Source organism: Lemur catta, chromosome 2 (genome assembly GCF_020740605.2).
Source record: "Lemur catta isolate mLemCat1 chromosome 2, mLemCat1.pri, whole genome shotgun sequence".
NCBI lineage: Eukaryota > Metazoa > Chordata > Mammalia > Primates > Lemuridae > Lemur > Lemur catta.
The window spans coordinates 135,417,101-135,443,506 of record NC_059129.1 but is presented as its reverse complement, the minus strand read 5'-3'; the positions used below and the strand labels follow the sequence as shown (position 1 = coordinate 135,443,506).

Genomic DNA, 26,406 nt, shown 5'->3' with positions numbered 1-26,406 from the left:
CTCTGTTTGCCCCTTGGCTGCAGGAGATGAATGTCTGTCAGTGCAGCTAAGGAGGCTCTTGGACACCCACATTTTGTTTTAAATTGTGAGTTAGTCTGCCTGAGCCTGCCATTTTCTCTCCTCAGTGCATCAGTGGCACTGTTCAAGAGCCATTCTATTCTATAGTCTTCAGTTACTGTTTCCTTGGAAGTTTTGGAGACATTTTACCAGTGACTGCAGCTCCTTCCATGTGTATCCTGGCACAGCTCACCACAGAAGAAAATATCGCAGTCCTTGTGCCGTAGCATACCAGTGTGATCAAAAATCTGCCTCTCACCAGGGATGGGGCCTTGGTGGCCATCTGGCCAGTATGTGGTTCACCTCCAGAATTCAATTCTTAAGAGTCTGCTTCCCAGGCCCTCTTATGATACCAACTTAGGTGAGGTTTCCCCAAATTGGGCCCTGAGATAGGGGTTCATGTAAGAGTGCTGTGTGGAGGAGTGTTCTCAGGAGAAGGGCCATGAGGGATGCAGGATAGGAAAGAAGCAGAGCAAGGAAGTGGTCTTGGCTGGAAATGGGCCTCAGTCTATCTGATCTTCTGAGTGGCGCAGGAATGGGAATTACATGCCTTAGACTTGATTCCATTTTAAGACAAAGGAGTTGGCCTTTTGTCCTCTGAATCAGTCAGTAATTAACCTCTGGGAGTCCTCTGGGAGTAAGGAGTAAGGACCTTTTAGAAGAGGCAGCACCCATTCAGCCAAGGGCAATTCTCAGATGGTGCATGCCACTGTGAGGGAAGCAGCAGCACCCAGAGGATAGGTAGTTGGACTGGTGAAGGTGATCTGGGTGGGCTCCACTAGCATCTCTGTAGATTTCCCCAATGCTAACCCCAAGCTACTTCATCGGCTTTCCCCAGGTCATAGCTCCTCTACACTTAGAGTCCATTCTACACAGTTTTTAATCTGCTATGGATATCAACAATTGTACATATGATAATCATGACTATCCAACTCTATTTCTTGCCATTTGAAGGATAAGAATTGGGTAACACGTTTGATTTAAATCACAATGTTAAACCTTTAGTTGAGACATGAACACTAGGTGATTAGTGGAGAAGAAAAAACATCTATGACATGTAACTGTTAATACTGTACTTCTTCTGGGTTATCATAAATATTTTACTGATTAGAGAACAGCAGAAATTGGGTGAAATTGAAATAAGTTAAACATGAAAAATCAATGAGAAAATATGAACAAGTAATGGGAATTCTATATTGATAAGGATCATTGATTTCATCCAGCAGTCAACACATTTGAACAAATGACACAAGAAACTAATATTCTCCATTAGATAAGCTGTAAGAGATAAAGAATAAGAGATATTACATTAAAAAATCTAAAGACATTGTCCATTTCACATTGTGCATATTTGCTTAATATATCAGCCATAGAATGGATTTTTTTTTCCTTGTGGTAAACAAAAGATAGGAAAGTAATCACAGTGATAATCATATTTTTAAAAAATCGAACAGACATGAATGATAATGCAGATATATGAGACAGTTTAGGTAGAGAATGCTAATGTTCCAGATGAATCAGAAATTGCCACACCTGTAAAATAGAAAGAATGAGCATTATTCAATATCACAGAAGGAAAAATTCCAAATACAGTCATGTAATTTATATATGTTTCCCACCTGACCTTTGAAACAGTTAAATATTTTAGACATTGAGACAAATCTTCAATGAGACTCAAATGCATTATTTAGATGAACAGATGTTGGCTTCTGCAAACTCATTTCAAAACCTCTCAGTAGAATCAAAGAAAACATGTTTATCTCACAAAGAGCAGTTTTAATCACCACTACCAGAGTTTATTCACACACATAAAGTTTTGTTTAATTATTGTCTGAAGACTCAGCTTCCATGAATTCCTGTTTCACTCCTTTACATGGGAAATTTCAATAAAAATAGAAAGTGCTATTCGATTTAAGTGTCTCTAAGACACTGGGAAACCAGGCAGCACAAATCTTAAACCCATGTAGCAGAACAGCATTACTGGAAGAGATTCTTGTCATGTTGGCAAAGAACATGGCCTGGCTTCAGTGCTTAAAAGTCCTGGGAGGTTAGAGAACACAAAGAGTTTATCTGAGCAGGCAGTGGCTACATACACTTCAGTGGGACCATCATGCCCAAAGTTGCCACTCCAAAGTTGAGAGGAGTGGCTGGTGTATCCTCATGAGATATTTCCTAGGGTCTCCAAGAAAATGTTGGAGGGACAACTCTGCAAATATTCCCTCGAGATCCAGAGATTTCACAAATAGGGATTTTCACAATTGGGATTTTCTGGCAGAAAATTTCAGATAGCAACTCTGGTGATCCAAAAGGAAAGAAAATCACTGGAGTGGTGGCAGGCATGTCACAGATTCAAGGAGAAGGCAGGAGGAGAATAGGGCAAGAACCAGGGTAGCTCTGAATACCCATTGATGGTCCCTGCTTGGACCTGCTGCCTACAGGAATTTGGGTACCATTTTCAGTATTGTTTTCACTTTGTTCATTATTTAAATTCCATAAAGAGCAACTGATTAGCCTAGCTTCAGTCACATACTTAGTTTTTGACTAACTACATGCCTTGATTGGCAGACTGTATTTAATAGGACACTAAATATACTGTATTCTATGGGACAAAGATAATGCTCTCGAAGGGAAATCAGAGTGTTGATCTAAAATTAAGAGCCTTTTGGATGAGAGAAAATTTGTTGGAACCTCTGAATTTAATTGATTGTTAGCATACTCACAAGTTAGTGTGAATCACCAATGAAACTACTTACAAAGATGAAAAGGTATCAGGTTGCGTGAGACCAAAATGGCCTGAGTTGAGCAAAGTGTGAGGAATGAGGACAGTGGCATGGCAAGAAAAAGGAGGCAGGTCAAAACAGATTTTAAGTGGAGAGAAAAAGAATAGAATGGTCTTTCAAGTTCCTAATACAAATATAATATCCTTGAAGGCAAGGACCATATTTTATTTATAATTGTTTCCTAAGATTAGCCCTCTCTAATTATATAGTAGATAGGTAGTCTACAAAACTTTGCTGAATTATAGGAGAATGAATAAATAAATAAATGGATAAATAAATGAGCAAATGGATGGTTGGATGGATAAACTGAAGTTAGATGGACAAGTAATGCTAATTCAGCCAATAGAAATAAAAGGCACCAGCCTAGCCTGTTTCTGCTAGAACATATATGCAATAATTAAAGTCAAGCCATTAGGTTAGCTACAAGGCATCTATGACTCATTCTTAAATTTCTAAGGTATCTTGTAGAAATTATAGGGGATCAATTTTCTTCAATTCTCTGCTCTCAAGGAATGTAATTGTTAGTCTCAAACAACTTATGTTACTGAAAAGTAATGATTTCAATGACATGGTTTTTGGAAATGGCCCAAAATATACCCAAGTCCTTTCATCTTGTAAATTTATCTACAATTGATGTCTAGCTATTTTGTTTGAATTCTACCCCAGAGTGTTTGCTAGAATGATTGCTAGAATAACTCCATATAAGCGTTTAAAGCAAATCGGAACTAGGACAGGATATGGGAAATAATTGATCCAACTCTTTCACAGAATTCTTGGAGAAATTGTCACAACTCAGGCACAATCATTGTTACATTTTAAGGGTTCTATAACATTTCCTATTTTGGGAAAGGAAAAGAGAAAGAGTGCAATAATCTAGTCCTGTGTAATCAACATCTTTGAGGTGATCTTATATGATTTTGAGTCTTATAGCAAAGTTTTGCTTATAACAATTTTCTAAACACCTATGAGCATTTCTGGCTTGACTTCAGCTTATGATTTTTAACGTAACTTTTTCAGACAGATCAATTGGAAGTTTGTTATGTTTTTGTTTTTGTTGTACAGTTCAGTAATGTGACGTATTTCCACATTGTTGCGCAAACAATCTCTAGAACTTTTACATCTTGTAAAACTGAGACTTTATGTCTCATTAAACAACTCCCCACTTCCGTCTGCTCCCAGGCCCTAGCAGACACCACTGCACTTTCCATTTCAATTAGTTTGACTACTCTTGGTCCCTCATCTTAGTTAAGTCTTACAGTATTTGCCTTTTGTGACTCTTTTGACTCTTGACTGATTTTTGGCTTATTTCACATAATCTTCTTAAGATTCATCCATATTGTAGCATGTGTCACAATTTCCTTCTTTTTAAAGGCTGACTATCTTCCATATTTTCAAAATAGCTTATTAAGCAGGGCAAACCCGATGTTTCATTCTTCCTTGGTAGGTAACTGGGTACTCTTTAAAAACAGGAACCCACATCATCCAAGGATGGGACAAGTGGTCTAGGAAAGTTGCTGCTTTTAAATATCAGGAAGTTTAGGCGGAGAGAATTGAAGCCCTGGAAGTGGACAACCTGATGCATTAGTGTAGGGGCAGGCAGGTGGGTGGCCTGAGGCAGGGACACCTGCTAACATTTGCATACCTCTCCTCTCTTCTCTTCCTTTCCTTTCTTCTGTCTTCCCTTCTACAAATATTTACTGAACAACTATATGCCAAACACTATTGTAGGCCTAGGGATATCCTAGTGAACAAATAGATTTTTAAAAAAATGTCTGCAATCATGGAGTTTACATTTTAATATAACATTCCTTCCTTTTTTTTTTTTTTTCTTTCTTCCTTTTGAGAATCAGATTTCAGAGACAAAATCAGTTTCTGGTGTGGCCAACATAACTCCATAAAAGCATTTAAAGTAAACCTTAACTTTAGACACAGAGTAATTAAAAGAAAAATGGCTTCTATCTGTCAGCTCAGTGCTGGGCCTGAGGGGTTCTACTAAATTCCCCCAGATTTTTCCTAAACATTCATCATCATTCATAAGGACATAGTTCTCTAACTCTTAGGGATGAATTAAGAGGCTCCATAAAGGAATAGGAATATGGCTAAGACCATGGGATTTGAAATTAAATTAAAAATTAGCTCTATTATACCCTGCTTGTGGCCCGGGAGAGGTAATTAACAGGATGTTCCAGCAGGGTGGCTTTAGGCAGCCTGTTGGCTCTGGGCTCTCTGGCTGGGGGCTGAAAAACAGTGAAGTGTAGAATCTCACAAGTTATTTCACGATTTAAATTGGGATCTCAGCTTGACCTACACTGTCCACTGAAAATAAAGTGAATCATTCCAGGAACATTCTATTTTCTTATCTTCTTAGGCTTTATACTGTATCTTAATTGCACATGAATTGCATTAAGCCTTCCTACATACAAGTCAACTAAAATTACCTAAGGTCATGACAACATTAAATTGTCATGTTGGCAACATTGTAATTGTTCAATTGTTCACTGGCATAAAGGATGTATTGGAAATTCTAGTGAGTGAGTTGCTAGTCATGAATATGATTAATCAATTCCATGAGCATTTGAGAGTATAATTACTCATGAACTGCAATATTTATGTTCCCTTTAGGCATCATTATATTTTCCTATGTGAGTAATTTTATAACCCATACATCCATAAAGGTCCAAAGATATTCAAATATATTTATATTTAATTTCATTCCACATATCCATATTACATTCACTCAAAAATTTGCAAAGATAGAAATGAGAATAATGTGAAACTGGTTATCAGAACAAAAAGTATTAAATATAATTCCTCAAAAATGAGGCTTCAAATATTACATGGCAATGTTACAAGCATATGCTGTTAATATATATACATGATCTTACATAAAATATGAAAATATTAACTTTCTATAATAATGTAATTATTACTGCTATTAGTTCTAAGATTTATTACTGCTATTAATTCACTAACTTGTTAATTATTTTTATAATACTTTAAACTATGTATTAATTTAAGTACTAAGCAATGTGCATTCATAGAAGAAATGACTTCTCACCTTCAAACAAGGAAAAGATACCATACTGTATATTTAACCAGAAGAATTACATACAGATTAAATAATACAAGCCTTCAAGGACAGCAGTCCCCAACCTCTTTGGCACCAGGGAATGTTTTCATAGAAGAAAATTTTTCCATGGAGCAGGGTGAGGGGGGTTGTTTTGGGATTACTCAAGTGCATTATAGTTACTGTGCACTTTATTTCTATTACTAGTACATTGTAATACATAATAAAATAATTATACAACTCACCGTAAGTTGAGGACCCTTGCTCTAGGGGAGTAAAGTTAAAGACTGTTTAAATTTTTTGCTTCACATTATTGTTTCCAGTTTGAGAATATTACAAATAGTGATGCTAAGAATATTCTTGTATGTGTCTCCTGGTAAACATATACAAGAATTTATTTTTTATTGTCTTCTTTGACTAGGGCTTACAGTACAAAGTTGAATAGAAACAGCAATTATATCTCTGACATGTTCTTAATTTTAAAAGAGATACTGCTAATGTTTTCCCATTGACAATGATGTTTACTGTGCTTCTTGGCATATAACCTTTACTAAGTTACATATTTTTATTTTGCTAAATTTTTCTTAGCATGAATGGGTACTGGAATAAATCAAGTGCTTGTGTGCATCAATTATCATATGGTTTTATGTGCTTTAATCTGCTAATGTGGTAAATTATGTTTTTAGGTTTGCTGATATTAAAATACCCTTGCATTCCCGGGAACCTAACTTCACCAATTTGTGTTATCTTCTTAAACACAGATGTATTTGTTTCTCTAGTATTTTGTTTGGGATATTCAGAGGAAGATGGCAGAAGAGGAGGTCCCAGGCTTCTCTCCCCAGCACAGAAAGTTCAATACCAAATGCTGTAAAATTTCTAACAAATTACATCATATCTTGAGAATATTTGATTATTTCTTTTTTCCCTATTTTTTAATTGGTTTTTATTTCAGCATATTATGGGGTACAAATGTTTAGTTTCTGTACATTGCCTTTGTCCCACCTGAGTCAGAGCTTCAAGCATGTCCATCCCCCAGACGGTGCACACTGCACCCATTAGGTGTGTATATACCCATCCCCTGCTACCCCCTCCCATCTGCCCGACACTTGATGAATGTTATTACTGTATGTGCACTTAAGTGTAAATCAGTTAATACCAATTTGATGGTGCGTATATGTGGTGCTTGTTTTTCTATTCTTGGAATACTTCACTTAGTAGAATGGGCTCCAGCTCTATCCAGGATAACACAAGAGGTGCTACATCACCATTGTTTTTTGTGACTGAGTAGAACTCCGTGGTATATATATGCCACATTTTATTAATCCACTCATGTATTGATGGGCACTTGGGTTGTTTTCACATCTTTGCAATTGTGAATTGTGCTGCTATAAACATTCTAGTGCAGATGTCTTTTTTACATAATGTCTTTTTTTCTTTTGGGTAGATGCCCAGTAATGGGATTGCTGGATCACTACAGGAAAAACTACGAAACACTGAGGAAGGAAATAGCAGAGGACATAAACAGGTGGAAAACCGTACCATGCTCATGGGTCGGCAGAATCAACATTGTTAAAATGTCTATACTACCCAAAGTGATAAACAGATTCAATGTAATCCCTATTAAAATACCAACATCATATCTCACAGATCTAGAAAAAATAATTCTACTCTTTGTATGGAACCAGAGAAGACCCTGTATAGCAAAAGCAATGTGAAGCAAAAAGAACAAATTGGAAGGCATTAATTTACCAGACTTCAGGTTATACTACAAGGCTATAGTAACCAAAACAGCATGGTAGTGACACAAGAACAGAGACATAGACCAATGGAACAAAACTGAGAACCCGGATATAAAACCATCCTCATCTAGCCATCTAATCTTTGACAAAGCAGACAAAAATATACACTGGGGAAAAGAATCTTTATTCAATAAATGGTGCTGGGAAAATTGGATAGCCACATGTAGAAGACTGAAACAGGATCCACACCTTTCACCTCTCACAAAAATCAACTCACAGTGGATAACAGACTTAAACCTAAGGCATGAAACTATAAGAATTCTAGAAGAAAATGTGGGAAAAACTCTTACAGTCATTGGCCTAGGCAAAGAATTTATGAAGACCACCTCAAAGGCAATCACAGCAACAACAAAAATAAATGGGACCTGATCAAATTTCCCTATTTGTTTTTAAATTATTTTATTTTTAATTATTATGGGTACATAATAGTTGCATATCTTTATTATAGAGTACATGTGATGTTTTGATACAAGCATACAATATGAATTAATCAAATCAGGGTAATTGGGGTATCCATCACCTTCATGAGCAAAGATGTTATTAATAAGCTGAGTGTTCACTTCTGGCAATAGAATGATTCATAAGTCAAATGGCCCTTGCCCAGTGGCTCTTTCCCTTGGAGTTGTTTATTCCTACACCCTAGTCAACTAATGATGACAAGTCATCTCTGTACTAATCCTTTTAGTGTCTGATTTTTGCAATGTGTAATTCTCCTAAAGGTTGTGTGTGAACTGACATTTTGTGTTATATTACCCTGGAGAAATGAACTAGCACTATCATCATATTTCCTGGTCTTTTTGCTTGTGTTTTGTTCCTTGAGTGTCTGGAGTACCAGTGGCTCTGATTTATGAAGTCAATAAAGCCTCAGTCACTTTAGCATTTAGAGAGTGTTAAGCCCAATTGTTAGGACTCTGTACATGTCTTGTCCCATATCACACCTGGTGGTGCCTCCCATTTTGTCCCCCAGGGGACACTCTGGGGCTCTCCTCAGGTCAGGAGAATCTGAGAAAGCAGATCAATCCTCTGTCTGTGAGAAGGTGGCCATTCCCTGCAAACTGCTGGGACCACACAGTCCGGCGCAGGGCGCGGTGACACAGCCAATGATCTCCACAACCCTCCCCCACCAAACTGAGCTGGCCCCACTCCCACCTCTGCTCGGCTGTGGAGACCTAGCAGTTCAGGTGTAGCTTACAGACTACACCTGCCCCCAGTCAACAGATAGGAGAAATATTGTATATAATTTTATATTCTTGAGTAGCCTCAGAGAGTAGTTGGAACAAGCAAGGAGACTTGCAGTGACTATGAGAATTCAATTATTGTCACTATTTTCTCTAAATACTTTTAATTTTCTAATCTCCCCTCTTATTGGACCACAACTTTTTTTTGAGAATATCATTAATCAGCAGAATAAACAAAGAAACAATTTGAACAGTAGCAATAGCAATAGAAGTGCAGTTTAAGTTTACAGGATAAGAAAGTTAAGTATTCCTACTTAACTTTTAATTGGAACAGAGAATTCAGAATTTGGTGGGGCTTCAATGCACTGTGCTACTGATGACAATGCTGGATTTTGATATATTAAAGCATATTTTAAAAATAGTTTTAAAGTCCTATTTATCACATATTTCCTACAAAATTTCTTTATTTTAATTTTGGTGCTAGTAATAATTTATGAATTGAAAAGAGTTCATTAAATTGAGATGGAGTAGTATAAACTCATGTTAAATAATCCAAATTTCAAAACACTTTTCTCTGCCCTGAATCATGGTTAGAATTTGCAATTGGATTCCTTTTTATCTGAGGTGAATCACAAATTTCACACATGAACTCACTGATAATTCTTTTCCCCAAATGCTATTCTGTGATTTCTTGTGCAAGCATTCCTGGCATAATAAGTGAAAAATAGCTAAGGAAATACAAGAACTCTAAGCGTGGGATAGAGACCCATGGTGTGATTTTAGCTAAGTTTCGGTAAAAAATAAATACCTAGAGTCAATATTTGCTGTTCTTTAGTGAACTTGGTACCAGGAAGAGCTATTTCTGGCCCTGAGTTGATCTTCGGGTTGGATTGGTAAGCAACTGATCTTTGCAGTTTGGTGCCTGAGCAGAAATGAACTGTTGACCAAGTTTGAGGCAGGCTCTTGAGGCCATTCAACCCCCTTTAGAACTAACGTGTTGGCCCTGTGCTGACAAACGGACAGAGGAAAGAAAGGTCATCACGCCAAGAGAGACCAAATACAAACCCTGCTCAGGAAGCTCCTGGGCTGCAGAACAGCCCTGGGGAAGAAGTGCAGATGCAAACAAGCTCCCACTTTAATACCCTGAGTATTTGATTCCTGGAAAAGTGAATCTTGCTTCTCAGCCTGCCAGGGGCTGAGATGTGCAATAAGGTTCCTATTTTATACTCATTTCAATGTCCTGTAGCTAAGGTCACTCTTGTGCATTACAGGAAGTGAGAGTGACGTCCTCATGACCCCTTGCTTCTGTGGGGAAAGTGGGCCTATGTTCTGTCTTGTAGCAACTCACCACCTAAAACAGGCAATAATAAAGTAGGCATGAAAATTGCATTAGCCCATGACTTGCAGGCCCAAACTATTGTGGGCACTTAGGTTGCTCTGGTGTGAACTTCCTCAGGTTCTGTAACAGATTCTGGCTCTCAGCTCTATTCTGATGCTACATTTTTGTGGTTGCAGCAGAGACTTCATTTCCAAACCCAGGAATGAGTTGCTGGATCCTCATGAGAATGCATAGTGACACCAGCAGTTACATAAGAGAGAGGAATCTAAACATTTATCTTCACCCCACAGCCAATCAGTTACAGGGCAGCCCTCTCCCAGTACCAGGAAAGCCAAGGAACACTTGCACGCTTTGTTTCCAGTCACCTGTCCCTTTAGAGTCATGTTTTCCTTCTCATAATATGGACTGCAAAGAAGAGTCATTAATTAGCAGTTTTGCTTATCACAAATGTGCAGTGACCAAGGACATTAATATTCTAGTTTATTCAAGTTAATGCGGGATGTAAGGTGTTGGTCACCTACCTGGACATTGTCCATTGAGAAACAGCCTCTCCTATTTAGCCCCTGTTGTTGGTATCCTACTGAGAGCCATGGGACACAGAACAAGTATCATATTTCTGGTTTATTATTTGTTCCAATACGTCTTTTATCACTGATAATTATTATTACTTCCCAAAAGGAAGTGTGAACTGTGACAACTCGAATTTGCCTTTTTACAGACAACATCACTGAATTAATATAATCCATATCCTATTACTTCAATACAAACTAGTCCCATTATTATTTAGTTTCCAAACATTTTTCCAATTATAAACAAGTTGATAGATACATCCCACAATTTAATAAATGGCATTCAACTTGGGAAATAAAATACTCACTTTCATTTTATTTTTAAAAATCATCATGTAGTTTCATCATAATGGTTTAAAATATGATTACAGTAATAACTCCCACATGGAATACAAATTCTGCTATCACCTTTTATTTATTTATGATTTTGCCTTTACTTTTTAGGTACATTCTCAGGCCAGCACCCCCCTAAGCAGCTGCTCAACAATATCTGAGATCTTAAAATGGGAAAGTTTTCTCACTTCTATTCCATTAGTCTTATTTCAGATTTACCCTTCTATGTTAAGTTCTCTTTTTAGACATATGCCTATTGCTCCAAACCTCTATTTCATTAATCTCTACCCAAGTGTATAAGGGTATGGCTAAAATTTCTTTGTGTATGTAAGTTTCAAGGTAAGGGGAAAATGTGTTTGAATTAAAAATAGAAATAATGGCATAGTTATTTCCCTACAGGTCAACTGTAAGCTTACATGCAATGGCTACTTCTAGCTCAAAGATTCTATGTTTTTAAACAAAATGCAAATTAAGAAATGTTCCTTAACAAGTGTCACATGTGTTATACATATCTAATCCCCGATGGAAAAGAAAATCTAAGAGGCAAAAAGAAATCCTGAGAGATCGAGATGCATTTCCTGCCACTGGAATAAATGAAGTTAACGTGTAGGTGGGGCACTAAGCAGAACAGGACACCCGAGTGAGTGAACCCAAACCTCTGCAGAGAACAGAACTGCAAAGGAGAAAGAAACAGAATTATGAAACCAGGGCGAGTTTCCAAAGAAGAGAAAAAGAAAGAGCACAATTGTGTGGGGGAAAAATGAGAAAAGTTTAAGTTTGAAAGGAGAAGCATCTTGCCAGAGATTTGCAATTACATAAGGCCAGAGAGAAGGACCAAGGACATGTTTTCTCTCTAATAGTCAGGGGAGAAAGCTGTTAACAGAGGATTGTGAAAAGGCAGATGCTTTTAATGTGTCCCTTCCCTCTTTCTCCTTTCAAAAAATTGCAGCTGCTGTGAGTGACTCAGAGAGGGTACCATCTGAGTGTGGAACACCAAACAAGAATAGGCAAATAAATAATTGGAGAATATTTTTTCTAAAATCTAGATCTACTAAAATTTGCAGCTCTAAAGGTTCTTAGGAATTTATAGATATGATTATAGAACTCTCAGCCTCTGTCTTTGAGATATCCTGTAGGGTAGTGTTTCTGTTTCTGAAGCCCAGAAACAAAATTTGTGTGTGTGTATGGGTACATTGTTGGTATTAATATTAATATAGGATATAATAGTATTCATAGTAATATATATTGTATTATTTTTTACATAAAGACTTCTAGAAGAAAAGATGTAACTTTGATTACTAGAGTGGATAGATTCATTTTAATTCTTACAGAGATATTAAAAAACTAATATTTTGAATTTATCATCCCAGAAATTAGAACTGCAAACACAGTTAAAATGTCTAGAAACATTTTCAGAGTTAATTTATCACATTAATAACTGATTACCTAGGAGAATTTGCTGCCTTTTACCAAAGACTGTAGTCCCCAACTGACAAATTCAACAAACTGATAGATATTCTGGGATAGTTATTCTAGCATGCAACATGCATTCATTCATGAGTCAAATAGGCATACAGCCAGAACTCACGCAAAGTACAATCTAGGGAAGGTAGATGTATGTTTTCTTATGTTTCTTTGATTATCTTCTCTCTTCTGTTTTCTCCATTCTCTTTTTTTGAAACCTACTTATGAGATATAAGACTTTTGTTATCTATGACTCATTTTTTATGTCTAATAATTTAGATAATTTGCTTCATTTCAACATACTCTTCTATTAAATTTTATTTTGATTTATGCAGTTTTTAAAGTCAACAAGATTTTTCTTCTCTGTTCCTATATTAAGATCTTCTTTTTATATGCAGTATTTTCTTCATTATCTCTTAGACCTTATCTTTTGTTCTCTACCATCTCTTTTTGATCCATATTTATTATTTTTAAACTCTGCTCTTTCTTTCTTCAAGTTTTCCTTAAATGTCCAGAGATTCTTGGTTGTTCACTCATATTCAGCATTTATGATAGCATCTTCCACTATTAACTTAAGATCTATTGGAAAAAGTATTTAAAGAAAAGAAGGGGAGGAAACCAAGGAAGAAGTAGCTAGAAATATGACTGGGATTTCTACGTGGGGATGAAGTTATTTGCCAGTTTCTTTTTAGGCTGAGCAGGTAGAGATCAAAGATATACCTCAGGGTGACCCCAAATGGGAGAAGATTTAACTCTGGGGTTCAACTTCCACAATTGCCATGCTATTCTCCCGAAGCAGTTTTTTTTCCATTTCTTTAGAGAGTAACTCTCTAATTATTATTCCTCTGGGCATCCAGGAATTTGAGCATTCTCTATCAAGGGTGAGAGATCAACAATCTTGTATGCAAGCCTTCAATTTATGCCCCTGTATTTAGGCCCTTCCACAATCTTGCCCTCAGCTATAGTGTTTCCAAATTCCTGACAAATATTAATCTTTAGTATTCAGGAAAGATCAATCAGAATTGGCAGGGATTCTCAGGAATTTCCAAAATTATAAGTTGTTTTGTATTTTTCATAACTTTATTTACATTTTAAAATAACAACAAATAATCATAACAGCAAAAGTGAAATTTTTTCTGTGATAGGATCATGCTAAAAGTTTCAGAGATTTTCTGTAACAGAAAAAACATAATAAAAAGTGCATGATTTGTTATTAGTATATACCAATATGTTGTGATGAAATGTCTTTCAATAATAAGCAAGAACGATTTCTTACTGATACAGACATTTAATAATAGGAAACATAAAAAGAAGGGAACTCCACACATTGGTGTTTCCTGTTCTTGCTTTTGACTTTACATCAGTGGTGTCATGGGCTGAATTGATTCCCCTGAAATTCATATGTTGACCTCCTTACACCTCAGAATGTGACCACAGAATGTGACTGTATCGGAAGAGAAGATCTTTAAAGACCTTTTGTATCTAATATTTCCTCTGTCTAGAATGATCTGCCCATAGAGACTTGATGCCGGTTCTCTCACTTCTTTCAGAGATTTTCTTAATATTCACCTTCTTGTGAGGCCTTTTCTGGGAACCACACCTAAAATTTCAACCTTCCTTTCAAACACTTCATATCCTCTTTGTATGTATTAATTTTTCTCCTTAGCACTTACCATACTTCTGATGCAGTACATATTTCATTTAACTAATTTTAATCATCTGTTTCCCTAAACTCCATGAAGGCAGGAATTTTTGTCTGTTTTGTTCACTGCTGTCTCATTGGAATCTAAAACAGCACTGGGTACATAGTAGGTTTCTTATAACTACTTCTTGAATAAATCAGTATATGAGTCTTACTTTATACTGCAGCAGCGTTTGACTCTGTTAATTGTGCCCTCTTCCTTGAAAGACTTTCTTCACTTTTTCCCCAGGATAAAACACTCCTGTTTTTGTCCGATTTCACTAGCTTCTCTACTTAGTCTTCTTTACTCCTTTTGTTTCTCAAAACTCCAGCCTTTTAATGTTGGAGTGCCCCAGTATTATAGATTGAATTGTGTCTCCTAAAACTTGTGTGTGGAAGTCCTTAACCCCACTCTCTCAGAATGTGACCTTATTTGGAGATACGTTTGGTTTTACAGAGAAAATCAATTTAAAATGAGGTTATTTGCATGGGCCCTGATCAATATGACTGGTATCCTTACAAAAACTTGACTCTACTTTCAAGATACATTCAGACTCCCCTTCTCACTATCCCCAGTGCTTCTGCCCTGGCGGCTGCCATCATCTGCTACCTGATTTATAGCAGTTTTCTCCTAGTTTGTCTTCCTGCTCCCAGCTTTAACACCCCTTCACTCTATCCCTAGTAGAGCATCCAGAATGATCCAGTTAAATTGTAGCTCAGATAATATCACATCTTTGTCCAAAACTCTGCCATATCTCCTCATCTCACTTCCCACATCCTTGCTGTGGCCTGTGAGCCCTGCAAAGTGCAGTCCTTAATAACCTCTTTGATCTCATCTCCTGCTCGCTCCCTGTCTAGCTCACATTGCTTTGTCTATACGGACTTCCCTGCTATCTAGATATGCCAGGACTGTTCCCACATTTGCTCTTGCTACTCCGTTTGCTTAGAGCACTCTCTCGGGTATCTAAATGACACATCAGAGTCATTGAATAAATATTTCTTGAAGGAATAATGAATAAATTGAAAAGATTTGCATTAATAAGACAAAATTAAAACTTTTTATCTATACTTTCAAATTATGCCCTCATTTGTTCTTTATAAGTTTCTTATACGCAAGTAACACCTAGAAATTTTCTGTTTTCACTGCAGTGCTTCTCATAGAAAAGTCACCTAATAAATATTTAATAATTTGTGGAATCAGATAAGAACAAAAGATACAAAAAATCCAATTCACTTCAACTTGTGTAAACTCCTTTGCAATTGTTGGTAGTTTTAGACTAGTCCCTCTTGATACAGCTGTTTGTTCTTATGACAGCAAATGAAACCGAGCAAAGCTTTGCCCTGTGGTGATAATGCTGCTTCATGAATGGTTAGGGTCTGAATCTCACTTTCTTTGTCATTTTTTTCAGACTTTTTGGTGAGAATTAAGATTCATAGACTGAGATTTTTAAAAATCTTCACATAAATCTTTCTTTCCTTGTTTTATATTAATAGAGCTTCAGTTTTAAGGTGAGCATATAAGCACACAGAAAAAGAAAAAAAAAAAAAACAACAACGTTTCCCAGCCTCTCTTGCAAATGACTGTGGCCATAAGACTATGTCCTAGTCAAGGGGATATCAGTTCAAAGAGAAGCAACATATGCCTTTTGTGCCCTCTTCTTCCATGCCTCTTCCTCCATCTTGTTGCCTGGAATGCAGGTAAGATGGCTGGAACTCTAGCTGCAATTTTGGATCTTGTAGAAAAGGGCCATACCCTAGAAGATAAGTGATGAGCTGGAAAGGATTTAGATTATCATGTACTTCATGGGGCAGAACCATCATGCTAACCCTTGACATCTCCTTCTGGCCCTATGTGAGAAAGAATTTCTCTCTTATTTAATTTACCATTAGTATAGAGATCGCACACAATCAACAACCTCAAATATCACAAAAACTATCCACTGCCTGAAACTTTAGTGCTTCAAATGAGTTACTATTAAATCATTTAAATGAATCAAAACAAAAGAAAGAATTTGCAATGATAAAGTCTTTATTTTCTATATTTCATTTCTTACAATCATTTTGGAAAAATAGTTGTGTCTCCAAATGTACTTTCACTGAAGGAAGCTGATATGACCAAAGCATTATTCTAAGTGATTATGGAAAAAACATCTATTACTGAAAAACAAGTGTCCATTCCATTTACATTTACACATACTTAACACAAGCATAAAGGGAAGGTCTGATGTCAGAAGCAGGGATCATTTTTCTTAACTGAAACACTAGATCAGAGGAAAGGCTTTGGTGATTAGCAATCCAAATCTGAGGGTTTTAAATCTCCCTTAAAAATAAAGATTGCCTGTAAATGTGGAAACATAAGATTTTCTGAAAATATTTTTGGAAGAATGTCTTTTGATCTTCACTGTTGTTATCCTCTTAGACATTCTGAGGTTTATTTGACACAGCATTCTATCTGCTTAACATTCAAACTTAGATGCACTAATTATCTGCTCTACTCTTCTGAATAGTTAAATACACTCTATAAATACACACATCAATTTTGTTCTATTACTACTCTTCCAAAACGTCTCATATAATTGGAATTAAACTAGTATTCACTTATCATTAAATATAGTCTTTTAGAAAGGATATACAGCATATGAAATTACAGGCTTTTTATGAGTTAAAGACAAAATTTAGAACTCTCAAATAATATTTACAATGTAAACATCACAGTCATTACATTACATAAAATAAATCACAATATTCACAACACAATATATTTTATTTGGTTTTGATATTGAAGTTGTTTTCTTGAATTACTTATGTAGAATTCAAAATTTAATTATGTTGTCATTTTCCTTCAAGAATTCTGAAAAAGAAAGAATTGTTGCTTTAGGCATAAAAATGTTTTTATTTACAGCATCTTAGTTTGATTCACTCATCTATTCATTGGATAAAGATCTATATCCCTTTGTCCCTTGTTAGCAGCCTGTGGCAGGGGATCTTGTTGTGGGATATATCGAGAGGGCACTTTCCAGAAGGCTGATTATCCGAAAGGAGCTGGAATGTGAAGGGACTCTCTAATTAGTCATTAATAATTATTCACTTGTAATTTCACAGATGGACGACCCACAGGATTTCCTCTTCAAAGAATTTGTCCAAAACCATTCATTTGGAAAAGAAAAGAATGGAGGATGGAATCTCCTAAGTGACCTTGCAGTTTACAAAGGAGAGAGTGATTAATCAATTCTCCTTTATATTTTAGTGTCTTTTGTATTTCTTAACTTGATGAAGAAGGCTTCTTCTTATAAATATTTTTTTCAAGAAGCCAGATATGATTAACTTTCTTCTTTGGGCAAAAGGACTTGTTTCTCTACACATGATAAGGAATTGGTGCGGGCAGCACTTTTTCCTCTCTCAGGGTGTATCTCTCTTAGAGATAAAGGGTAATTAGTAGAAAAACACAACCAATTGCTCAGGTGTCACCTGTCCGCTTTTGATGACTCTCTCAAAAATCTTAGATAACCACACCAGGAACTGAGGTAAGACCATCAGTTTCCTTTGATCTGAGAGTGGGGATAGTTTAATCTCCTTGACACAGTTAGGGATTAGAATCTGGCCCATCTTCAGGTTTTATGAATAAAGTTTTATTGGAACCCAGCCACTCCTATTCATTTTACATATATCTGTGGCTGCTTTCGTGCCACAGTAGCAGAGTTAAGTCGTTATAGCAGAAATCACTAGCCCACAAAGCTGACAGCCCTTTAGAGAAACACATGCTAACCTTTGCTATGGCCATGACAAGAAATTTCTTTAAGCACTTGCCAAGTATTATGGATTTTTATGAGATAATGTAAACATTAATGTAACATAACTCAGGAAAGAAATATGCCTTGTACCCACATTTATATAAAATAAATTTTGATAACAAACTTAACACTTCACAAAGGAAAAAAATCTATGCATGTTTTCTTTATTCAAAAAAAATACTTACCAGTGAATGCTATTGGGGACATAATGTCTACACTCACTTTATAGGTAAAACAAGCTAAATTTGACTTTTGCTACATGAAGTTTGCTATGTTTCAAGGAATACAATTAGACCTAGGGCACCTTGGTGTTTTCATAATACTAAGCTATGTTATAATTTGGTGGTATTTCGCTGGACTTAAATGAGGTGCTACCAGTCAATCATGAGACTAGACCTTAAATTAATAAAAACAGCATGGTGGATTCCCAAAAAGGAAGCCAGTTTTTCTCATAAATGTGAATGAGGCTCTTCCATTTTTTTATCTTGACACAAGATAGGAATATATCTGAGTAAACTTGGAGTACGATTCAGATACCAAACCGTTTGCTCATTGTGATGAAAACATTGCATGAATCATTTTAAGCTGTCTACTGTGTTGGGGGAAGTGTCCTTCTTAGATGAGGTCTCATGTTCAGAAATCATTTAACCCTAAGATATTTCTTACCAAGTGACTCGTATTTACATAATTGGGTGCTGAAGGATATAGTAAAGATGTACAGGTATACCCACCATGGGACATTGTCATCAGCTTTGCTGAAAAGAGCTTTTGATCATTTTTCTAACTCTTCAGGGAAGTCAGGAGATTCACCCTCACTGCTGCAGACCAGAAAAAGAAAATTGTGCATGTTAAGGCTCTTAGGTGAAAAGGATCTAAAGAAACAATTATGACATAATGGCTGCTGTTCTCTGTGCTCAGTAAAGTGTACTGGGAGCTAAACAATTATCTTTGAGATTAGTTAGTATCTATGAATTGTTCCTGAGACTGTCTAAAATTATTCTTACAGAATTATAATATAGTGGGCAAAGAGAGTTACCTTGACTCATCTCACCCAAATAGAATTATCCTTAATAGTCACCAGGCAAACAAAAATAACTGGAATAAAAAGAAAGCACTTCACTGCCTATATTTTGTGTCCAGTATTTACACAACACAGAGAGACATAGAATTTACAGACTCTAAATATACAAAATACCCGAACAGTTTAGTTGGATTAAATAAGAGTATTTAATATGCACATGAAGGGAGTTCCATGTATTACCAAATTTCTAATTGATTGCACTTTACATGTTTTAAAAATCAGCACTTTTTATAAAACCTGGTCCTAGATTCAGACCAGATCTCTCTATAATTATCATTTTAAACACTGGTGGCATAGCAGAGTCAACTGGGGAGCTCTTAAAAAATACCTATGTCTAGGGTTGCACCCCCAGTTTGGTTTTGTGTAAGGCCCAGAAATCGGTATTTTAAAAATTCTCCACGGTAGTCTAATGTCAGCCAAGGTTGAGAATTACTGCTTCGTATAATATAGATAGAATGAGAGAGAGAGAGCTAGGTCTCCATATGTATCTTATATTTTGAGTCACTTATAATTTCTAATTTTAGCAAGTTCTCTTTTTCTTTACCTCCTCTTTCCATTCAGAATTGAGTTCAAGTATTTCTTTACAGCCATTTGTTTTCTAAGGCGAGTATAGTTGTCAGTGAAGACTGCATCTGAGTGACGTTTGATTGGTGCAGGGTCTTCTGAGATGTTACTGCTAAAGAATATGAGGGAAAGAAAATCAAAGAGTTTTAAAAAGAAATGATGAATGCACAAATATTCCAAATTTCTTGGAGTCAGATAAAAAGGAATTCCAACACCCAACTCATTTCTATTATAAAAAGACTAAAAGAAAAATACAACTAAACCCAAGGATAGGGGAGGAAGAAATAATCAATCTAACATATTTTGGCATGACCTGGGACTGCCTTAAGACATATTCTGCTCTGAGCATATAATTAAGGAAAAAACAAGAATTGGAGAATACTTAAAGTTGTATTTTGCCATTGAAAGGAATTTTTTTAAAATAAATGCTTCTTTAGAAGCTATGATACCCTCAGCAGTGTCATGTAAATATTCAGCTATTGGCCATTTAAAGAAAGAATCGCCCTGTACTTGGTTTGAGCAGAAAGTAAAAAGCAAGTACTGTCATTGACCATATCATTTGCTTCAGTTTTTACTATTTCTTACATATTTTTCACTTAGATTCAATTTGATTGCAGGTTTGTAAGTGATTTCCATGTAAGAAAAATAAGTGTGTCTGGAGTCAATGAGTATAACATTATCAAAAGCCATATTTCCTTAATATATGAGCCTGAAATATTTATTCAAAAATACAATTTATTTTATTTAACCAAATTAAACATTATCAAAGAGTTATCAATTTTCAACTAGGTAAATAACTTGTTAGGAGTGAAAACGTAATTTGCAGATTGAGTAATTATAACACTTCAGTAAAAATAGTACATTCTCTTTACCTAACTCGTTTTCCGATGAGGGACTCAAGGTATTTTTTGGCAGAAAGTTGACCCAAGAGTCTGCTAAAGTCACTGGTGAAAACTCCATCAGCATGTCTGGCATTTCTAAAACAGGGAAGAAAAGATAGCTATTATTTTGTACATGGTTTTCTAGCATGTTATTTTGGTGTATTAAATAACAGAGAAATTTATTAGCTTATTGTGAAAACTTTTCACTAAATCTCAAGTCCAAAAGGAAGTTTCCTAACACGCCAAAAAAGTTACTCTCTAGGCACTTACATCAAGTTATATTCTGTATTTCTAGCTTAAGACTTTGAAAAATTAAAGAAATGAACTTTTCTAGAAGTGTATTTCAATACTACTTCCTCATAAAATCTTTAAATTATTCTCTAAGCAATATTCGTGTGAAAGATATAATATATTTAAATTAGTTTCTACTTATTTATGGTACTTTATTTCTGTTACATTGAAAAAAATATATGCAATGGGAAAATACCCCGATTTTGGCATGTTCACAAACTTGTTATACCTTTTTGCTATTGCTTCTGCTAAAATATTTGGAAACAAAAGCTCTTAAGATAGACAGGGTCTTATGGCATATTCAACCCAACTTTCCATCCAAATTAGGAACCTTTAATACTTTGTATAGAGCTGCTCGATTTGTATTAGATGACTGCTCCAGACAAACAGTTCTATGAATGAATAACTCTAACTAGTAGACAGCTTTTCTTTACATAGAGATGAAACTTTTTCTTTAGCACCTCCTTCATCATGGCCATAAATGCTGCAGTTTTATCAGGATTACATTACAATGTGTGATGCTGGAATTATGTGCAGCAGAATGTAAATGAATGATGTGCTCATCCTGGCTGGTTACAACCCACCTACATGGGAATCATGTGCAGCTGCAAGAGCTCCAATAAATCAGGCTGAAAAAAGCCCATGACACATGGAAATCTGTAGTGTTATGCTATAGGAATAGCTTCTTAGTGAAATAAAATTAGAACGTTTATTATACATTTCTAAAATATATTTTCTAACATACAACTCACTTGCATAGTTTTATAAAAATAAACTCACCTGGATACATCATAATAGGGTGTGTCATTTTCAGCTAATGCATTTTGCAAGATGTCAGTGTCTGCTTTTAATGAAACTTGATCAGGTTCATTTGCTCCTTCATATGGTATTCTGTCACCCAACCTATTTGGGGAAAATATACAAGAAGTATAATACATTCCTTCCTCAGAATATAGTGCTGATGGTTTTGGTAAAATAAGATACTTAAAATCTTGAGGAGTACTACCTATCTGCAATGTAAGAATAGCATAATTTGACTTAATAGCTCCTATGGTTAATGATGATGATATAAGTAGTGAAATTTTTATTATCCTATAAAATAGATGTCATGCAATTTTTATAAGTTGCATATACCAAACATAAAAGCTATTTAATTCAGTGTTATCAGAGCATTAAGCAAACTTCACTTCCTTGGTGTACTTCACTACACCAAGAATATCTTCACTTTTTAAAGTCAAATTTCACAAGTAAAAAGATTTTATGCAAAATGGAAACTTAAAAATTTTTAATCAATGTGAGAACTGATAACAATTCATGTATTTAATGATGTTTAGCATCATTTGTTCCAAACATTTCTCAAGACCTGAGTATTAACTGCTTTTCTTTCTCTGGGTCCCTAACCTTTGCTTCAAAGATTTACTTTGACATGACATATTTCTCTGTATTGACTAAGTCCAAAGAATCTCTTCATCTATGAATAGTTACTCAAATTCAATAATTTTGTGGTGCCCTCTGGCTTCTGATCTTATGTATTAACACATTAAGGGATATGCAACCTTATACTGGAAGATTTAAAATAGTCATTCCTATATATGAAATGTGACTATGTTTGTGGATGCAACACCAGCACATTATTATAATTTTTTTGTGTATATTTTTGCCATTAGGGTAAACTTTCAAGGACTGTGCCATCTCATTGGTACTTGTGTGTATTTTGGTGATGTGACAATTGGTAGTCTGTAACAAGTAGTCCTCTGTTGGTCTGAGGACTGGCAACCAATACCAACTTCAGCATTCTTGTGATTGTACCTCTGTTGTGATAGAACCATTCTATTTAGTTACCAAAGCAACACAGGAGCTGGCTTTAAACAGATTTATAACAGCTGTTAGAACACTAACAGCTAAGTGATTATTCACTCTATTGAGCATAAGTCTACCTTAAGCAAAAAATCAGGAATGAGCAAATAAGCAAAAAAAAAAAAAAAAAAAAAAGATTATTTTGCCTTTAGATATAGTGGTGCCTGTAAACTGGAAGAAAGATCCAAGCTAATATATCTTTTGTTTACTATTTACTTTTTTAGCATAAATTTATTTTATTTCAAATAAATTTTTAAATATGAGTTATGTTATAATTTATGAATTTGAATATAGAATACAACATACAGGACAGTAGAACTAAGGAATTATAGTTCGAACCAAGTACCTGAAAATTTACTCATTGGGGGTATATATCTCAGTAGATCAATCATCACACATTTTTAGTTTTGGCAAATTGATTCTGCCTAGATATATTTCTGTCCAACATGATTTTATATATGTTTGACTAATCAACTACTAATCTTATAGTTATTTACTGATTCATCTTGAAAATGAACTAAATTGTGGTTGGCAACTAATCAGCTATTTTTCTACCGGAAACTGAACTGAACTGAGATGACAATAGATAAAAGTTTATTATTTACCCAAAACTGGTTTTGAAAGAAAGGAAAGTCAAATATCCCTTTTACCATGTTTGGAAATGTGACCCACCCTACCGGTAAAACCAATCACTGACCACATCTCTCATGCCCCGAAAGTGAATTCCAGGACTGAGAATGATTATGTTGACGTGATGTTGAGAAGAAAAACTTGCTCAACACGCCAATTAAAAAATTTAAATAAATAATTTATAATTTAAAATATTTAGTTTTGTCCAGAATAACATATAGGAAATTCCCAGTTAGATGAAGAAGGAATGGTCAACTCTCTGAACTGAAAGAGAACTTACCTCAGAGCAGAAGGTGCCCCGAAAAGAGGCCAGGCCAACGTTTGTGAGAAGAGCACACTGAAAAGCGTCAGCAGCACGAGCAGCTGGGGCTTACTTCTGGTCTGCATTTCTGTGCTTCTAAAGAGAGAGAACCACATCAGCTCTTCCAACCACAGCTGTCACCAGCAAGGTAATTCTGAGTGTATAGCAGTAATTTTCAATGGCTCTTGCAAGTTTGGAAGAAGTAATTTTTATTTTATAGGAAGAATTAAACTGCAATATTTTTACTTTTTAAAATCAAGATTTCTCTCAGTGACAGGTGCTTGAATAAAAATTATTTTTTACTTTTATTTTCATCTGCTGCCTATCATCAGCCATACGGCTGGCCCAGGTATGTATTGAATGCCATACTTTTATAGTGTTGGAAATAGCCCTGGAGACAATTTTTTTACAACAGAGTTGTAGCATCCAAGTTTAGCATCTTTTTTGACTAAGGAAAACAGCTTCAAGAAATTGATTTTCTTCTACTTTAAGCTTTTAGTATCAAACTAATATAAAACTAGAGTATCATCTATTTAATAACTCTTCTGTTCTTGGTGTATATGTGTATGAATATAATGTATATACACATACCAATATCAAAAAGATTTTGCATATGCATTTCTTTTTCCTTTCATAATTGTAGATATTACTGGGAATTTATTTCCTTAAGTCTGGGTTTGAACAACTTAATTCAATAGTCAATATTAATATCCAAAATAAATATTGTCATTGAAATAAATTTTTCCATAAAATAAAAATATATTAATAGCAAGGCTTGTGTTTTTTGCATTTAACCTACTTACACATTTCATTTCTAATAATTTCCAGAAGAAAACTTAAGAATTCAAGGTCTGTTTCTCTTACTTCTTATAAAAATCACAGCATTTAAACTTAACATAAAGAAAAAAAATACTTCTTAGGTTGACTTAACCAACATATGAAATAGAAAAAAACAGCACTTTAAAAATAAGTTACAAACTTCAAAACAAATGTATCCACTAAACCCTTCAGTTGAAAATCTATATACAGGCAAACAAACCTTAATTGAATGCATTATTTTTAAAATCAGTTTTTTAGTAAAAGAACAAGCAGGGTAAGACAGCTTACAGCCAAAAGAATTAGGAAATCTATTCATATGAGAGAAATTGAGGTATTTCTAGTCTTACCAAGTGACTTGAGAAACTTGTCTTTTTGCTGTTGCAAAGGAGGAACACTGTAAAATTCTTTTCAAGAGAGGGAAAAATTCAATATATTGTAATAAAAGTTCCAGAGGCGGGAGGGGAAAAGAAAGATGTCACTTACCTTGCTGAGTAGTGTTCCTTGGGAGCTTTGTGTCCCGGAGAGTGTTGGAGCTGTCCTAGGTGCTGAAGTCCTAGGTGTAAGAAGAAGGCTCTGACAATGCTCTGCCCTTGGGACTGGCTTAAGGTTGGCTCTTGTTGCTGGCTACTGCTCTTCACTCTAAACTGACCAGCATTTCAAAGCCCATCATTTTATAGGGCTTGTACTTAGGGCTGAGCAATCACAAAGCTCTCTAAAAGACGTCACAGTATGACGGCCATGGGATGAATAAGACTTGAAGTTCTTATTTAATTGTCATTATGTCTTATTTATATAAATTTATAGTGGGTAACTTCAAGACGTAAGATAAGAGGAAATTTACTTTTCTTTAAACAAAAAAAGGTACAAGCTTTATGTGAAATGTTTTAATCTTTAATTAGTCATAAGAAAAATGATTACAGTGTTATAGCTGGGCCGTTGGGATTCTTTCAGAAAATAAGGACTTCATGTGCAGGAACAAATGCTGAAAGCAACAAATACTGATACTCATTATGCTTATAAATGTATAATTGTCCTTTATTAAAAAGCATCAATTCTCTTAATGCCATGTTATTTTTATGCTATTTATGTAGACCCTGATTCTATCTTTCTTGAAATCTACCCTATTTTTAAAAACATCTAGAAATATTTTTTCACCTCTCTATTATTACATTTCATTTTTGTTGACACAAATCATATGATAAAAGTTTCAGGAAGTCTCTAAGATTGTAAAATATTCACACTGGTGTAGAAAGCAGTAAAAGTAGTGCTATTTCATATTTGTATAAAGTATCATAATTCCCAATGCACTTTCATATACACTGTATCAAATGATCAAAAAATAAATTATCAGACTGTATATCTCAAGGGATTTAATTTTTATTCCTTTTTAAGATTATTCTCGTCATTTTAACAAGTTCTTGCACTATGTAGAATTATTTTGTTTTCTACACCCACTTCCAACACACACACACACACACATACACACACACACACAATGGTGTTTGAACATTTCTGACTCAGTCACTTGAAAAGTCGTTTCAAAGAATTAGTTGGAAAGCATTTATATAGTACTTTGATAAATACATAACTTTTACTTGTGAATTTTTAATTCAAAGTAGCCTAGCATCATCTAATCAGGTTTTAAAATAAAAAATGCAGCCACATGAATAATTCCATGCAAAACAAAGTAAAATGCTATCTTTCCCTTTATTTAAAAAATTTCTACTATGTGTTTTCTTTTTACAGTTTTATTTGCAAGTTCCATAGGGAAGAAGGCTCTAAAATCCCTTTCTTTCTTTAATATTTTAGTATCTATTTGCTTTATTCAAAGTCAGACTGATCCAGTGAAAGAATATCCTTCTATCCTTAATCATATTTTCTAATCCAGTTACAAGAAAAATTAAATGAATTAAATTTCAAAATG

At 35.1% G+C, this 26,406-nt stretch overlaps 1 protein-coding gene across 2 annotated transcripts; it reads right to left on the bottom strand.

Annotated features, from left to right (window-relative positions):
* Positions 1 to 16,277: 16,277 nt before the first annotated feature.
* Positions 16,278 to 25,231, bottom strand: LOC123632256 (vasoactive intestinal peptide). Of its 2 annotated transcripts, none has more exons than XM_045542323.1 (7): positions 24,966 to 25,231; positions 23,643 to 23,759; positions 21,656 to 21,778; positions 20,576 to 20,680; positions 19,684 to 19,815; positions 18,790 to 18,876; positions 16,278 to 17,118 (listed from the first exon to the last, which is right to left on the bottom strand). In XM_045542323.1, exons 2-6 carry the CDS (start codon positions 23,747 to 23,749, stop codon positions 18,831 to 18,833), a joined length of 513 nt encoding a protein of 170 aa, XP_045398279.1. In that variant the 5' UTR covers positions 23,750 to 23,759; positions 24,966 to 25,231; the 3' UTR covers positions 16,278 to 17,118; positions 18,790 to 18,830. The 2 variants fall into 2 exon arrangements, with proteins under 2 accessions (XP_045398279.1, XP_045398280.1); XM_045542324.1 differs by having other exon boundaries at positions 18,790 to 18,873; positions 19,684 to 19,812.
* Positions 25,232 to 26,406: the final 1,175 nt, after the last annotated feature.